The 18,026-nt window shown below is 42.3% G+C and overlaps 1 protein-coding gene across 1 annotated transcript; it reads left to right on the top strand.

Moving 5' to 3' along the window:
• Nucleotides 1–387: 387 nt before the first annotated feature.
• SLC45A2 (solute carrier family 45 member 2) lies at nt 388–16,702 on the top strand. Its single transcript, XM_075488608.1, has 8 exons — nt 388–407; nt 705–1,189; nt 2,277–2,453; nt 5,368–5,693; nt 9,517–9,660; nt 10,925–11,048; nt 12,020–12,225; nt 16,478–16,702. Exons 1-8 carry the CDS (start codon nt 388–390, stop codon nt 16,700–16,702), a joined length of 1,707 nt encoding a protein of 568 aa, XP_075344723.1.
• Nucleotides 16,703–18,026: the final 1,324 nt, after the last annotated feature.

Genomic DNA, 18,026 nt, shown 5'->3' with positions numbered 1-18,026 from the left:
ACTCGGGTGGCTAACCTGAAAGGTACCATTTTGGTATGTCACTACGGATTTCTTTTAAGCCTTTCTCTTGGCAGGTAAGACTGTTTAATAAAAATGTAAGTGATCCTGATATCCTTTGTTTTTCAGAAACCAAGAAAATAATCAGTTGTGTTGAGGGTGGCACACGGCAGATACAAAAAAATATTCACCAGTTGCTGTTTGACAGACTTCTGTCAAGCTTTTTATCTGCCACTAACGGTCTAGGGCAACAGGTAGGTTCACTTACTTATCTTCATGAAGTGCATTGAAATCCTTTCCTGCATATCTATTACAGATTATTTTCCCCGCGTTTGATCAACAGGAAATCTGCGCTCTCTCTGGTGCTCATGTTGTTTGCTGAATGGAAAGATGAGGGCTCTAGTTTCTTGGTATCACCGCCGTCTTACAGCAACAAGAGGAATAGCTTTGTGCCACGCTAATCCTGCACCTTGCCCATGTGATGTACGTTCCCGTTATATGTGTGTTTCGTGCTTAAACAGTAGTTCTCTAGTTGTGGATAACTGGGAGCTTTGCAGACGCCCAAGAACTCTGATCTGCTAAGGTTAACACACGCTTCCCCACCCCCTTCCTTTCATAACTTGTGATCGCAGAGCCATGAAAGTATGTGAGTCCCTCCCCCAGCACAGACCGATCCCACCCGGCATATGATCTGGGCTCCATGTCAGCCGGGGCAGGCAGCACCGACTTGCTGGCGCGCTGCGCGTAGCCAGAGCGACGACCTTAAGGAAAGAGAGTTTCTGCAGGGCTCTTCCACCCCCTTCTGAGGTGGCCAAGGCCGACATGGACGGCACCGGAGAGGAGAAGGCTCTGCTGCAATCTGTGACGAGAACTGGAGCGGTGGTGCCGAGGAAGCGAGCGGTGGGAAGGCTGGTCATGCACAGCATGGCGATGTTCGGCCGGGAGTTCTGCTATGCCGTGGAGGCTGCCTTTGTCACGCCGGTACTGCTCAGTGTAGGGCTGCCCAAGAACCTCTACAGCCTGGTGTGGCTCATCAGCCCTATCCTGGGCTTCGTGCTGCAGCCCGTGGTAGGTTCAGCCAGTGATCACTGCACCTGTAGCTGGGGCAGGAGGCGACCTTACATTCTGGGTCTGGGCATCATAATGCTGTTAGGCATGGCTTTGTACCTCAATGGGGACGTGACGATCTCAGGTGAGTGAGGGGCATACGCTGTGCTGACAGACAAAACTCATCCTAGCCTTTTGAATCAGAAGGAAAAGCGGGGTTCCTTTTTTCCCTGCTAAAATGGACTCTTAAAATTGGGTATCGTGTTCCTCAGCTGCATTGAAGGAGCTGGGGAACACCGAAATCTTCATACACGTTGAATCCTAACGCTGCATGTTATGTACCCTGTACATCGTGTTCTGTAGTTTCTGCATGTGATTACAGTATGTTGTATGTTGGCGTGGTTGCCTGATCAGCTCATACAAGTAAAGCACTGCTTAGGCCCAGAGAAGTTTTTACAAACTAAAATCTGCCTTGTTAAGTTAAATGATCAATATTGTTTGTGTGATGTAATACACATCCAAACTGAATATCTGTTAATCCCTATTTTAGATGGATTAGCATTCAAAATACATACCTTTAATTACTGCAGCACTGGCTTGTCTTGGGACTGTGTTATGTTGGTGAATAATAGAAATCCGTAACTCCTTGGAAACCGTGTTGCAGCTGGAATATGCAAAACCAAATAGGAGTGACTTCCTTAGATACTGTTGTATTTCAGCTTGAGATGTAACTTCGCAAAGTCTTGATGGAAAGTTGTTGCTGTCATGACTTGGCAGAGGGGGGAGGTTTGATTTATTCTCCCTGGATATCATTGATGTTGAGTATACTTATATTCATTTGCCCAAAAAGAGGTGTTACAGTCCACTCTTGATTATCTAAAACAATGGAAGGGTGGGACAAATAGAATAAAACAAAAAAGCACTACAAAATGCATGTGTGTTAGGCTACCAGAGCATGCCATGGAGGTGCGAAGGAGTAGATTAAGGCTAGTGATGCTCTTGACTGTGGAGCTTGGAGTACCCCGAGCTTGTGGTGACTCAAGGCAGTAAATCAGCCTAGCACAGCTCAGCGCTGCGCAGTTACCCTGCTTCTCTGATGTGATTCTGCTATCGCTGCTCTCTCTTGCATAACTAAGCACCGTTTAGATTTGGAGGTATCAGGAAAGATAAAATGTGGTTTTGCAGAACATGGCACTGTTGCTGTCAGAATGAGGGTGTTTTTCTTTTTGTAGCTTTCATCGGTGAGAGAAACAATCAGCGGACGTGGGCAATAGTCATTACCATGCTGGGAGTAGTGCTTTTTGATTTTGCAGCTGATTTTATTGATGGCCCCATCAAAGCATATTTATTTGATGTCTGCTCTCATCAGGATAAAGAGAAGGGTCTGCATTACCACGCCCTCTTTACAGGTACTCGGATCCCTTCCTTTCCTCCCTACTTCTCGAAGGAGGGGAAGGTAATTGCATGGATTTTATTCTTACTGTGTTTCTAATCTTGAATGAATTGATCATCTGATCCCATGCTTCAGTCACGAGTCTTTTGTTGCTGGGTTTTCAGTACTCCAGAGCACAGCAACTTGTGATTGCTGCTAGAGGAATTCTGCTGCAGAAGGCTGCAGGCATAAATATTTACAGCAACATAGCCATGATTTAAGTAAGAGCAATTAATTATTTAAAGAAGTGAAGTAGTGTTTATTCAGCTTGTTCTGATTTTTTTCCAGCTTTTGGTAAAGCAAAAATTAAGGGATGTAACTTGTTTCCTTGCCATAGCACATACAAATAACATTTTTCACTCAGCATGTGACATCGAGCAAGAGCTGCACAAACGAGTGTAGTTGATTTCCATTCTTCAGCAGTGCTCCAATATGTGCTGCTTTCTTGTACAGAAATAGGAGTTCTTTGTAAAATTTAGAGCTTCACAACTTCCACAAAATAAGTCCAAGTGGTTCAGTCCAGGCTCTTGCAAATGAAGTAAGAGCTTCATTTGCCTTTACGCATGTTTGAAATGTGGCTGAGCTACAGAAGGAAACCTGTACTATGTGAGCCCTGTGTTGAGAAGATGCACAGGGAAGACAGATAAGGCAGTGTACCTGTAATGTGAATCGGGAGTAGCTTCCAGCTGTGCCTGGGAGCAGTCACTGTGAAAGGACTAGACAGAAAGCAGACTAGATGAGAAGTCATGCAATCTGCGTCGATGCAGATTTTTGTGGCTACTGAGCCACACCAAGAGCAGAGGCACGTAGATTCAGTGGCAGTTACGCTGGTCGAGGAGGGAGGTGTAGTAGCTCTTGACAACGGGCCTATTTTGGACATACAAAATAGCTGTGTCCAGGAACACAGATTATAAGGGAACCTTAAAGCCATATGGGAATGAAATCAGTATTATCCATTAGAAACTGACAGATAAAATTTTTAACAATCACTTGTTTGGACAGAGAGGGGAGGGAGTCTCTATGTGTATTCTTGCCTTCAGCAGAACTCTGGTTGCAATTTTTCCTTGGGTGATACTAAAAGGGCTCGATTTCTGAATTTGGAGCTACAGATTTAGCTGATTCATTTGTGTACTGAGCTGTGAAAAGGGATGTGGGACAAATCACATCAAATAAGACTAAAACAGATTGCGTTATTTGGTCCAGCACCCTGTGCCCTCTGTAGCAAGATCCTCAGTATCTTAAGACTTCCTGATGGGTAATTACCTAGCCTGTTCTTGAAATCCTCCCTTGATAGGGGTTCTGCAGCCCTCCCAAGGCAGTCTGCTCCAGCACTTCACTGGCCTTGTTGTTAGATAGTTTTCCCTAAAATTTAATCTTAATATCCATTCCCTACAATTTACCTTTATCATTCCTTGTTCTATCCCTATTAGACACAGACAGCAATCTTCCCATTTCTTTTCTAGCTTCTGTTTTAGATATTATTTTGTTTCCCCTATTTAGTTACTTCATTTTATACTAAATATCTCCAGGATTTTGCTCTCCAGTTTGTCTTCAGTTTAAGGTGTGAACATGAAACTCGATCGCTTTGCAGTTGAAACTTAGCACCACTGAGACAAGTGGAAGGAAGAGCACGCATGTCCAACACACGACACTCGGACTGCATTCCAATATCATGATTGCTTTTTGTCAAAACAGTATGCAAAGACAACCTCAAACATCAAACACTCATTCTGTGCAAACATTTAGTGTAGGTTTTCTTCAAGAAGTTATTAACAGCTTAATTGTTTTTCATGAGAAGAAGCAAGGACACAGTCCCCTGTAAAATGCAGTAGGACACAATGAAGGAGGGCCATAATCGGACCCAAGAGGCAAAAAAGTACAGAAAGCCCAGAATGAAATCAACATCCCGTGTTTTGTAGGTGAAGCAAATGTAGGTCCTGTTACTTCTGTTACTTTTTGTTAGACAGAATGGTTCTGCCATACATTGTCTTCAGTTCTAAGCAGAAGAGTAGCAATCCTTCCAAGTCCGTCAAATGCTTCTGTCCTGCTGAAGTCCCACGTCCTGCAGAGCCACCTGGTTAACAAGGTCTCAGGACTCTACAAAGCTGCTTCCTCTACCAGAGCTCTCTACTCTGTGTAACTGTGTGCACTTTCTTGTGCTTCTGAAACTGTGTGCGCTAATAACAAAAAGAAGACATTTTTAAAAATTTGGACTGAACGCTGGTTTTATTAACTTCAAGACACAAGGTAGCATTCCCATTTTACCTTTTATTCTAACTTTTCTGAGAAAATCAGTAAACAGAATTACACATTTGTACATGATCCTTTTTGTGTTATTTTCCGAGTGGTGAGGTACTTGGATTTTGATTACTACAAAACAATGCTTTTGGTTTCATTTCCTTTTTTTTTAATTTCAAAAGGAGACAGTATTTCTGTTTAGCTTCAGCTATATAAAATACATTTTACAAAGTCAAAACTATAGATGGTCTCAGTATAATTAAAAAATATTTGTTTGTTCTGTGAAGTTTTAAAAACCCCATAAATTTCAGTAGAATTTTATTTTGTATTACTCACTGTTTCAAAGAAAATAAAGCCTCAAAGAATCAAGAAAATAGATGGAGGCCCATGTTGCTATACGGTCAGGCATTTTTTGAGACCTCTGTCCACCAGAGCTGAGGAGATTTTTCAAGAGATATTTTGGTAACTGCTCATGTGTGTGATTAGGTCAGTATTCCTCTTTTTTGTGATTAGTATCTGGAGAGGGATTATTCAGTCATTTCTAGAGGGGATCACATGTTGAGGGTATTGTGTACTTTTGTTTCTTTTATCAATGCCAAGTAGATCAAAGTAAATGCCAAGTAGATTTTTCTCCTTTTTGCCCACTGCCGTAGGTTTGGGAGGAGCCCTGGGTTACCTGACAGGTGCTATGGATTGGAGTCAAACTGTACTAGGATATTCCTTGGCGTCGGAATTCCAGGTGATTTTCTTCTTCGCAGCCTTGGTTTTCCTAATCTGCCTTACCGTACATCTGCACAGTATTCCTGAAGTCCCACTCAAATACGAAAATGAAGAGACAAACTTCTTGTTGGAAGTGACTGAAGCCTATAAATATAGATCCATAGAGGAGGAAATCAAGAACGGTTACTTAAAATCGACATGTACGGAAATAAAGGCTGTAGCTAAACCAAGGAAATGTGCTGTCACGCCACGTAGAGAGGTAAGTGCAGAGATCATTTTGTAACCCATATCGTTCCATCCTTGGCGACCCTTTAATTAGCTAACACTGACTATTTGGAATGGAGCCCTTTCACATACACAGAAGAAGAATCCTCCACTAGGATACAGGGTCAGTAGAAAGCCTGCTTGCTTTTCTCTTTTTTTATTTATGAAGTGTTTCCAGCAAGAGGGATGAGATGGACTAGTCCTGATGCTTTGAATAAGTGGCAGGGGTGAGGGAGAACCAGGTTCAGGTTTCTGCTCTGCCTCAGTCTCCTGATAGCCTCCTCATGTGACTTTTGTCAAGAAGATATACCTTGTCCTGTAGTCCTGACAGAATTATCATCACATTGCGGACAAGGACTACAGACCATTAATCTTTGATATGAAACTGTAACTCCCATTGAAGTCCACACACTTACATACGTAGTACATATGAAATGTTTGTTCCCTGGTCTGGTAAACATTCCAGTTATGCTGCTGCTCAACATTTCATTGAGGATTTATTGATGGTACTGATGTGTTTAAAATTGCTACTTCTACAACAATGCTACCTTGCTTCCAGAGTTTTAGTTTTATTTTGAAGTGATGTTGTAGCTGTCTCTTTGGCAGAACTTTTAGGTGGGAGAGAATAGCCAGTACTTTCACATCATCACTATTCAAATCATTCATTTTCAAAGAAACACTGTTTTGTTTCTGTTGCATTTTTATGAGAGATTGCTTCAATCTAAGGCAACTAGGAAAAGGGGAATCTACCTGAAAAATATCTGGCGAGCACATTTCTAGAATGGTCTTGTGAACAGATAATAGTTTTTACTGTTTTCTTGATGACTTTTAGTGCTAGGAATCCTCACTGCACTCCCACGGTACCCTAGGTAAGCAAAGGCTAACGTGTGTGTTTGGCTCCAAGTATAACAATAAGTGATGAAACAGTTGCTTGTTTTAATTTCACTTCTGATCTCTTGTATATCTATCCCTGATACAGGTCTTGATCAATCAGGTAGAAAATACTGAGAATGTGCAGATGGTTATAAGTTAGAAACCTAAACTCATGTTTAAGCTACAAATAAAAGGGATTTATTATCTTTTACAATTTATCATTTGTATTATAATGGCACTTGGTATTCCTAACCCGAAGAAAAATATTATTACACCAGACATAACACAAAGGTAGAATAAAAGAGGAACACTGCCTGGTGCAAATGCCAGACAAGCACAGAGAGGGGCAGACAGCAAAGCAGCAGTTTGTCGGGAGAATACGGCTAGCACACTGCGATGCTGTCCCTCTTTCCCCGCTCCAGGCCCACTTGAGCAGCCAGCGTTCTTCACCAGCACTGTTCACTCTGAGCATCCTCCAGACTGTCAGGGATGCTGAGTGTCATTGACTGCTTGGGCCATGTGGGCTCTAAGGAAAGGAAAGTAAATGCAGAAGAGAGAGCGGGTGCAGTGAAAGCGAAGGGAGCAGACTAGGGGTCGGGGTAGCCTCTACCTTGGCAAGAACTAATTCCACTGAATCAGTAACGTCTGACACCCAAGGTGATGCTCTGGTGTCCACTGTGGGCAAGCTTGTGCCATTGCCCTCCTCCCTATATTTTTGGCTGGACAGCCTGTCAGAGGCTCACAGTGCCTTGATCTGTCTCACGGTTCTCTGATGTGCCTGGGCATGTATAAATTCTAGACACTCACTGCCTTAATGGTCTGTCTCTTGTGGCACATGTTTTCTGAGTTCATTCATTACTGTAATTGCTTCCTTGAAGAAATGGTTTGGTGTCCTGTTTTTCTGTGTCTCTTTTTTTGCTGCAGGCATCATGGCCCTGTATCTTTTAAATTAAGGACTGTGCACTTACATGCTGATAGCTACTATGATTATTAATGAGATTTGATGTGTGACAGTATGAACAGACATCCAAAGTGATTCGTCTTTTGTTCTTTAGTTTGGTGCCAAATTACTCAAGATCTACTGCCATAAAACCCAAGTCATATTGATTCCTCTGCATCCTTATGAATCATCTTGGGCCTTGAATTATAGTGATTTTATAGAGAAAATGATTGGGTATTGTAAGCTTTTGAAGGATAAGGCACTTAAACAGAGCCAAACTTCAGCACATCGTTTAAATTAGTGTGGTGTTTGTGTGTTGATGTGTATTGGTGTGTGCATTAAACATTTTAGTTTCCATTTCCACTCTCTAAAATATCTAAATAGAAATTTCTATCTAGCTGTCAAATTATTGTTTGCAATTGCAGCAGTGTCCTTTGTAGTTCCCTGACCTTATGTTAACACTTTGATTGGAAAGGCTCTTTTAAAGAACTGTGTGGAAGACAAATTAAATAAGCCTAGTCAAACGATAGTAATTATCCTTGAAATAACACTAATGAGTCAATATGGAATTTTTTTGATTGTTTTTTGTAACTGTAGAAGAATAGAAAGCTTACCCTGTTTAAAAGAGACAGTGATACCAAAAGAAATTCCAAGGGATTTGGACAATGTGCAGTTCAAGGTGAAAGTCAGCAACTGGAATTTTGGCATTCCAATGAGGATTAAAAACCTCCCACTGGAGCAAAGTATTTTCCAACTCTATATGTGGTCATTATTCATAGAGCAGCTTGCAGCATAACCTAGTTCAAAGGGAAGCAGAATTCTGAAAAGTAAGTAGAACATTGAAGGAAGGAAAAAAAATCATTATCTTCCAGCAAATTGAAAACAAAATTCAGCTTTCCAGTAATGAACATAACTTTTACAGTTCTTCCACATTTCATGACCATACAGCTTCCCTTACCATCTCTCCCAACACTGTTGCCTCCAAACATCACTAGAGAAAATTGGAAGTGTCCCATCATGCACAGATAAAATGATATCGGTTTTTTTCTTTAAAAGCGAAGAACCATGCAGAAGCTTTAAGGCAGTAAGAATTGTGTGTTGCAAATGCCTGACATCAAGCATACCTACAGTACTAAAAAAATTTCGAGTGATACAAGTGATCAGATGAATGTGGCTGGAAAAGAAACCGAGAGAGAGTTTTTGGGCACAGGGCTCAGACAAGGAGGAGGGACATAAGGTGGGTCATTGAAGGTGGTGAGAAATTTTGGTTTTCCCCATCAGTGAGACTTGTTAACCAGCACCAGATTTTGAAATGAGTTATTTCTCCCATGCGATGAGATGTTCAGGTACTGGAGTTCATGTTCTCTGGCTGCTAAGAGTTTGACTGGTGCTGCATCTCCTGTGATGTGTCACGGTCTCTCCCTGCTTCATGGAGGGGAGGACAGTGCATAGTGGAAATCTCACGATACTCCAGAAGAGGTGACGTTTTCTAGGGAATTTAGCACATAGCAGGGAATGGTGATGAGATCTCAGAAGTGCCGTATTCCACAACTGATACATTTTAATTCTCAGGAAGTATTTTGAGTTTCATTTTTTCTGTGGCAAATTTAAATTTTCAGTCTAAAGCTGATTGCCTCCATAAAGAACTTATTTTTGTTTCTGGTTTGGTTTTTTTTTTGAAATTCCACTGAAGCTGTTTTGGCAGAAAATTTACTTGGTTCTACAAGTAAATAATAATCCGACTGATTGTAACAGCAGGAAATGTTACACCCCAGCTCTCCCAGAGTCTCTGTGAATCCCTCTGATTACTTTATTAGGCAATGGCTCTACAAATCAAATATACATTGAAGGACATTCATTACCCAAGCAACCCTTCCTAGCAAAAACTAAAAAGCTTTGGAAGTTTAGCAAAGAAAAGGTGCTGAGGCCTTCTTCATTTGCTGCCAGCTATTTTATTAGCCCTCAGGGCAATAATACAGTATTATTGTTAAATACTTGCTTTTAGGATCAAAGGCGGATGACCCTTCAATCACTCTTGAAGACACTTTTAAGCATGCCATCCCACTATCGCTGTCTGTGTGTGAGCCACCTCTTTGGATGGATGGCTTTCCTGTCCAACATGCTCTTCTTCACGGATTTCATGGGACAGGTAAAAGCATGCAATCCTCTCGCTTCTCTTTCCTCGTAGCATCTCCTCCTCCACCAAAAAGAAATGAGACGGTGTTATAATCCTGAAGAAATGACAGTGGTGGGGGAGCCAGCTGCATCTGGATGGCTCAACAAGAGTTTTGTAAAACAGCTAATTGATCTCAGGCCCTCATTCTGACCCAGTCTGTTGGATCTTTGGGGAAAACCTTTTAGTATTTGTAAGGCTATTTGTGTCTATTTAAGTGTTCCAAATGAAGCTCTCGGAGCTGTTCCAAACACATCCATTCTCTGCTTTGGCTTTGGAGCTGCTCCGAGATGGGTATGTTTCCTAACTAAAGTAATGCTGATGTTGCTTGGATGCCGCTGGCCTCATCCTGGTGCGTGGGCACTGTCGGCACAAAGCCGTTCACCTGCGCTGCAGCATCCCTGGCCTCAGGCTCTGCAGGTCTTTGCACACAGTGAGCTACTTGGCAGCTGAAAGCTCTTGTCTCCTTGAATTTGGCTGTCCTTCTGCCTGTTTAAACCTTTCCCTGAGTCCCTTCTGCCAGCAACTATTTGCCTTCATGATATCCAGTGCTCCCTTTCCCACGCCATTCCCAAGCAGCAAGACTGTACGTCCCTGCCGGTGATTCTTGCTTATACAATCCTGTCTGCCTCCTTTCTTCCATGGTACAAATATGCTCCTGGCACAAATCCTCCCATTGCTACTTCCTTTTTTCTGTGGTTTCCATGCAGTGTTCCCATTTCCTTGCCTTTTTTCGTCTGTGTAGGTGAGAGGGAGGGGTTTTTTCCTGCAGAGTGTATGAACAACTGAAAGAAAATGTTTTGCTTGCCTAGATAAGGAACTGAATGAGGTAATTACTGGGTGGAAAAATGAGTGTGTTGGGAAAACAAAAAAAATAATTGTAGATAAATTAGGGAAAGAAAGGCTAAGGCAAGAAGGCAGAAGTGGAAAGAGGAGAGTGGGAAATAAGACACCCAAAGGAAAAAGAGCAAACGAGTCAGTGTAGAGTGGACAGTCCAGGAAAAGGCAGAGGGTCATAAATGAGGAGGAGCCTGGGATGTGAGAATCTGGGAGACATGAGTGTGAAACCTGGAGAACTGTGAAGGGATGGTTAGGGCACTGCTTAACAGATTTCTTGGGTGTTAATTATCTCCTCTACCAGGGATGAGGCCCTGTGTTGAGTACCCTGTTCTCTTAAGAAGGAGGTATTATATACCTGCAGTCCATCCTTGCCTTCTCTGATCTTTGTGGTCTCTTTCAGGTTGTATACCAGGGTAGTCCTTATGCACCTCATAACTCCACGCTTTACCTCACCTACAAAACAGGAGTAGAGGTGGGATGCTGGGGGCTGTGCATCAACGCAATTTCTTCATCAGTCTATTCTTGTAAGTACCCAGGAATGTACTCCGATACTGTGTTTTGAAACAGTGTTTAAACTGTTCGCTATTTGCCATTGTTTAAAAAACCAAAGTGATGCCAGATTAACTGGTTTTTTTCCACATTAAAACTTTAAGAAATGTTACATTCTCAGCATTGTCAGAAACTCGTATCTTAACATGCACAGTTCCTGACCACATGATGAGAGGTCACTTTGGGAGTAAGGCATTGTTCTGCATGTGAACTGACCCTGAACACTGAAAATCATCCTGAAGTTAAATGCCAGACTAAAATGGATGCCATGGGCATCATTCTGAGGTGCTCTTTCACCTAGCAGTGCTGTAGCTGTAGGTTCTCAAAGGTCCCTCTGATGGCTTCTCCCCATCTGCATTCCCCATAAAATAACTTCTTCACAGGACAGTAGAAGTTCTTGCCAGAAGCATGAACCTTGCTCTTCAAAATTACGTGTAAATATGCTAGCACAGTTCCCCAGATGGATTTCACCATAGCTCTTACCAAGGATTAAAAAAACTACTTGTGATCTGAAAACTCAAATGAGCAGCATTTGGGGGGCTGAATTGAGCATCTAAAAGAGGCTTGAGGGAAATCTTTTTCCCTTTGGAGCTTAACTACAGGCATTTCTGTAGCGCCTTTCTCAGCTCAGACAGAGGTTGATGCCAAACGTTCGCATTATAATCAAACAGCGGAAATTTCTGAGGTTGTCAATGAGGCAGTTCTTCCAGAATGGTTGTTAACTACTTATTCTCTGGAGTTGGCTATGCCAGAATAAGGCTATCCCCAGAATGAGCAAGTATTCTCTGGCAAGTTTATACCTACAGTAATTCAAGGCAACTTCCAAAATCAGGAATAGTATCTCCTTCATTGCATTTTACAAAATAAAACCCCTTAAAGGAACTCCCTGATGAAATGTGACCTGTTTTGTTTTAGTCTTATCAGCATTTTAACTTTCTTTTCACAGACCTGCAGAAAATCCTTCTGCCATACATAGGATTAAAGGGACTTTATTTCATTGGATACCTACTTTTTGGATTGGGTACTGGATTAATTGGCTTGTTTCCCAATGTCTATTCCACTCTGGCTCTATGTTCCCTCTTTGGTGTCATGTCCAGCACGCTGTACACGGTGCCATTCCACCTCATTGCAGAGTATCACAGGGAAGAAGAGGTGAGTTCAGTGTCTAAGGAAGGGTAAGTTTATCTCTGTCTGAGCATGTTTAGTCTACTTTGGGAGAAAACTGGATAGAACTGGTGAGCAGCTTTTAATTTTAATTTCAAAATATTTATGATGACACATGTTTTGAATTGAAAGTTTCTGACAGAGAGAGTTGAGGTCCCAGCTCCAAACTCTCCAAACAATCCTGCAGTGAGACAAATAATTATTTATCATCACAGCTGAAACAAAGCCAATCACAGTACGCGTTCAGGCAGTAAGCAGATAACAGGGTTCCACTTTGTGTTGCCTTCAAGCGCTACCTTCCTTATATCCTTCCTTCCAGCTGTATTAGCTGAGGACTTGACTTCTGAGTTCCTAAGGTTAATAACCACACTGTAAAGGCTGACGGAATTTTTAGTTAACTGCAAAGTGTTACAAAAACTGTTAGCTAATAAAGATATGAAATTGAAGTACAAACAGTTTTATATAGTTCAGTATTGAAGTATATACCACATTCTTATTATCTCTCTAAATGTCTGGGGCTGGTTTTTGGTCCTCCACAGCATGAAATCCTGTTTCCAAGGAAAATCTGGAAAAGCTTGCATTCCTTATATCATGTTACTGGCCACAGCAGGATCTTCGTGTCTTGTAAAGTGTTGAGCTCTTTAATGGAAAAGTTCTCTCAAGTCTCTTAAGTTAGTGAGAGAGCTGGAAACAAGAAGGATTAAAAGAGTTGGGAGGACTTAGGAAAAGTTCTCATTATATCTTGGGATATTTGAAGAAATTAATAAAGGAAATGTTGAACCGTTGAAAAACAACATAGAAACATAGTTGAGACCAGCACAGGGCTAGATCTAGTCCTTGACAACATGTCCTACTGTTCTGTACAACTTTTAAGCGTCACCATCTGAATGATGAATACAAGAAAACTCTTAATTATTCTATTGAATCCTAGGAGGATATCTCGATGTGGTTAAATATTTCATAGATCTGATTCCTAATTTTTCAGTTAATTTCTCTGTTCCTTCCAACAGAGAACAATCATGATGAAGAGTTTTAGAAAGATAGAACAAAGGACAGGGAATGAACCCAGTTTAGGGTGAGATCACAATCCTAACCTCAGGCCAGACAACTCAAAGAGAGGGAGTAAAGGCAAAATTGTAGTCTAGCTCTGATTTAGAGCTGTTCCAAGACAGAAGTGAAATAAAATATGCTGAAGTGTGCATGGACCTTATATTTAATAGGCTAACATATTCAAATGTTACTTGTAAGACAACCGATTGTTTCTTGTTTGGAATATGGTACTTGCTATGCCAGATGTTAAATGATATATAATTCTATGTTATATCTGATATTAACAGAATTAGGTTTATCTCAAATCTTCTGTAATGTACAAGATAGAAAAAATAAAGAGGAAACATCAAGTGCAAGATTGCGTTTATTTACACATTCATATAATTGTGGTCAGAACTACTAACACATAGGAACACTGGGCACAGCCCAGGAAAATAGATATAATTAAAAAAAAAAAATGTCTAAAATTGGAAATACTTCAGGTGAAAGGACTGTATCATTCCAGAACAAAGAGCAGACATTTTCCTCACTATGCATTCTACCAAAATCATGTGCTGAGTTTTAAAATGCTGCCATTTCAACTCTTGTTTCGTGCTGCTGTTCCCTACGATCCAAATTCAGTTTTGTCTACTGGATTAGGAAGAGACTGTTTGTCTCCCGTACTTTTGAGCTTTGCGTGGTAACAGCTCAAAAGCAATGTAATAGGTCTTGTGAAAAGCAAAAAGCATCTTAATGGCCTAGAGCGTTTGGATACCAGAAGACAGCAACACAGTTAGCCTACAGTATGGAAACCTCTTGTTCGTTACAATGCAACCTTCTCCATTCAACAGCCTATGCAAGAAGAACAATAAATATGTAAACTATCACGTAATTTCCCAACAAAACAGAATAGATCCTTCCTGGGGGGAATCACAGAATCACATAATCGTATAGGTTGGAAAAGACCTTTAAGATCATCGAGTCCAACCATTAACCTGAATCACAGAATCACAGAATCGTATAGGTTGGAAAAGACCTTTAAGATCATCGAGTCCAACCGTTAACCTAACACTGCCAAGACCACCACTACACCATGTCCCTAAGCACCTCATCCAAACGCCCTTTAAATACCTCCAGGGATGGCGACTCAACCACTTCCCTGGGCAGCCTGTTCCAATGCTTGATAACCCTTTCAGGGAAGTAACATTTCCTAATATCCAGTCTAAACCTCCCCTGGCACAACTTGAGGCCATTTCCTCTTGTCCTATCACTTGTTACCTGGGAGAAGAGACCGACCCCACCTCTCTACAACCTCCTTTCAGGCAGTTGTAGAGAGCAATAAGGTCTCCCCTCAGCCTCCTTTTCTCCAGGCTAAACAACCCCAGCTCCCTCAGCCGCTCCCCATCAGACTTGTGCTCCAGACCCTTCACCAGCTTCGTTGCCCTTCTCTGGACACGCTCCAGCCCCTCAATGTCTCTCTTGTAGTGAGGGGCCCAAAACTGAACACAGTATTCGAGGTGTGGCCTCACCAGTGCCGAGTACAGGGGACGATCACTGCCCTAGTCCTGCTGGCCACACTGTTTCTGATACAAGCCAGGATGCTGTTGGCTTTCTTGGCCACCTGGGCACACTGCTGGCTCATATTCAGGCGGCTGTCGACCAACACCCCCAGGTCCTTTTCTGCCTGGCAGCTTTCCAGCCACTCTTCCCCAAGCCTGTAGCGTTGCATGGGGTTGTTGTGGCCCAAGTGCAGGACCCAACACTGAGCCTTGTTGAACCTCATACAATTGACCTCGGCCCATCGATCCAGCCTGTCCAGGTCCCTCTGCAGAGCCTTCCTGCCCTCAAGCAGATCAACACTCCCACACAACTTGGTGTTGTCTGCAAACTTAGTGAGGGTGCACTCGATCCCTTCGTCCAGGTCATTGATAAAGATATTAAACAGGACTGGCCCCAACACAGAGCCCTGGGGAACACCACTTGTGACTGGCCACCAACTGGAGTTTGTGGCCAACTCCATTCCCCACCACTCTTTGGGCCCAGCCAGCCAGACAGTTCTTTACCCAGCGAAGCGAACGCCCGTCCAAGCCATGAGCAGCCAGTTTCTCCAGCAGAATGCTGTGGGAAATGGTGTCAAAGGCTTTACTGAAGTCTAGATAGACAACATCCACAGCCTTTCCCTCCTACACTAGGCGGGTCACCTGGTTGTAGAAGGAGATCAGGTTGGTCAAGCAGGACCTGCCTTTCCTGAACCCATGCTGGCTGGGCTTGATCCCCTGGTTATCCTCTACATGCCGTGTGATGGCACTCAGAATGATCTGCTCCATAGAACAGCTGAAGTTAGAAGGGACCTCCAGAGATCATGTAGTCCAACCCCTGCCCAAGCAGGGCCACCTGGAGCAGGTTGCCCAGGGTCGTGTCCAGTCTGGTTTGAATATTTCCAAGGATGGAGACTCCACAAGCCCTTTGGTCAACCTGTTCCAGTGAGCGACCACTCTCACAGGGTACTTATATACGAGATGCTTGTATATAATAAATGAAGCCTTTTGCTCTGTTATTTATATCATAGCAGATATACAGATAATCAGTTGTTAATAATGGTCTTCGGTAGTGTAGAAGAATCCTAGTCTGGACATTTGTTTTCAGATTTTTTTTTCCCCAGCAATAAAAGCATTAAATTTAGATTTTAGTACTGAACTCCTTTATGTGCTTTGAGGCATAACTTCAGAGCACAGTACTCCATTATAACGAATTATGATCTGTATGTGTGTGGGACATAGTATGACTCATCTTAACATCCCTTTGAGGCTCTCCTTCAACCATGAGAGCTGGAGCTAAATTTTCCATGACGGGGTGTCCTGTACTGTGAAATGTCAGTTTGCCAGAGCTCAAATAGACCTGAACTTAAAGTAAACGGCTAATTTTTCTCATCAAGTTTCATTTCTTTCCTTGAGAGAAGGGATAGCGGGAAAAATTGCAGATGGGAGAAACAGGACAATTTGGGAGGGAGCTTGGAAAACTCATCATCACTTGTAAAATCTCTGTTTGAATTCCGTAACCTCTGTGGGACAAGCAGAAAAAACGGAAGGGAAGCAGAGAGCTATTGGCCTCTCTTGCTGCACCTGGGGGGTCGTGACAGTGCATTGGCCGAGAGCTGCAAGTTATCAGTGCTGTCTCATTTCACTGGGTTTTCTTTTGTGTTTATTTGCAGAGCCTGCACCTGCAGGATGGGGAACAGGCTGGAGAGCACGGGCGAGGGAAGGGCATTGACTGTGCTGCTCTCACCTGCATGGTCCAGCTGGCCCAGATCATTCTCGGTGTGGGCCTGGGGCTCTTGGTTAGTGTTGCCGGCAGCGTGGTCACTGTGATTTCGGCATCTATGGTGGCACTGATCGGCTGCTGCTTTGTTGCTTTTTGTGTTCGATATGTGGAGTAGGACTGTGTGAAGCGGCTGGAAGAAGTCTCCCCAGGGGAGTGTTTTCTTTCTGGGTCAGTAGCACTGGTGCTGTTGCTGTGCTGATACTGCTGGCACGACCTCCTCTCTTACCTCCTCGGAGCGGTTGCAATTCCAGAGCTTTACGAAATGGAGACTTGCCTAATGCCTCAGATTGAGGCATTAAGAGGTTGCCTAATGCCTCAGATTGAAAGCTTCTGTATTTTGACTGCTTTACTACTTCATTCCTGCTGCCCTCAGTGTATTAACACGCTATTACACATGACGGTGTGTATGCCCATGGTATCTCAATGCCCTACATGAGGAGTCATTACAAAACTCCTCATTACCAATTTGTGGAAGTTAATAGGCGAAGTATCTGATAAATTGAAGAAGTAATAAAAATGGACAGAGTACAGAGTTAGGAAGAAAGTTGTTATTTATCGTGTTTTGCAAGTATCTTAAGTTTGGGGCTATTCCCCCCCGGTAGTCAAAAGCTGCAGGAGGATCAAACAGGTGCCAGAGGCCATGCATGGTGCAATTGCGTTATGATTAGTAGTACTATTAAATGCGATCAGTTAATTCCCAGCTACTGTCAAAAGCAGATTTGGGTGTGAAAGATGACTGGAATATAAAAAGGATTGAACCCTATTGTTTAAAAGCATAACTGTAAAGTAATTATTTTATACTGGATCCTGCTTCTTTATAAATGAAATGAAACTACTGACTGAGCTTGTCATGAAAGTCTGCTTAAGGCTGCTCTGCAAATTCATATGTAGGCACCTTAACAATCCATCTGTGGGAAGCAGCTGCCATATCCTCCTTCTTAAAAAACTGGCCTCTTGACTTTGATACTGTAATTAAAAAAATAAATTTGGCCAAAATAAGAATTTTATGAATGGTTGTAAGCCACATAAATCTTGACATTGGATATGACAGTATTTACCTTAAAGTAGCATCTCTGTTTTCTCTATTTTCCTTCATGCATCTAGCTTTGAGTGAAATGGTGTTTGCTCTTTACAGAATATTGTAAATAAATTCAGTTCTGCAAAGCACTATCAGGAATTATTGTACAGTAAATACTTAAGTCCAGTTATTTGTATTTAATTGCATATGAAGCTTCATTCTTATTTCTATAATATTGCCAGAGTTTTGAAAATCCTGTGTTTGTGAAAGTGATACGCTGTATTTATGCTGTGCTTCCTCTATCCTGCAAACTGTCATACCCATTTGCTATGTTATATGCTAAGCCATATAAAGCAATCTGCTAATGTAATACTGTTAATGAACAGAGACTGATGCCAGGCATGGTGTTTGATTTTTTTTT

This window comes from Mycteria americana, chromosome Z, assembly GCF_035582795.1.
Source record: "Mycteria americana isolate JAX WOST 10 ecotype Jacksonville Zoo and Gardens chromosome Z, USCA_MyAme_1.0, whole genome shotgun sequence".
Classification (NCBI taxonomy): domain Eukaryota; kingdom Metazoa; phylum Chordata; class Aves; order Ciconiiformes; family Ciconiidae; genus Mycteria; species Mycteria americana.
Note: the sequence above shows the minus strand (reverse complement) of the source record. Positions and strands in the feature narration are given on the sequence as shown.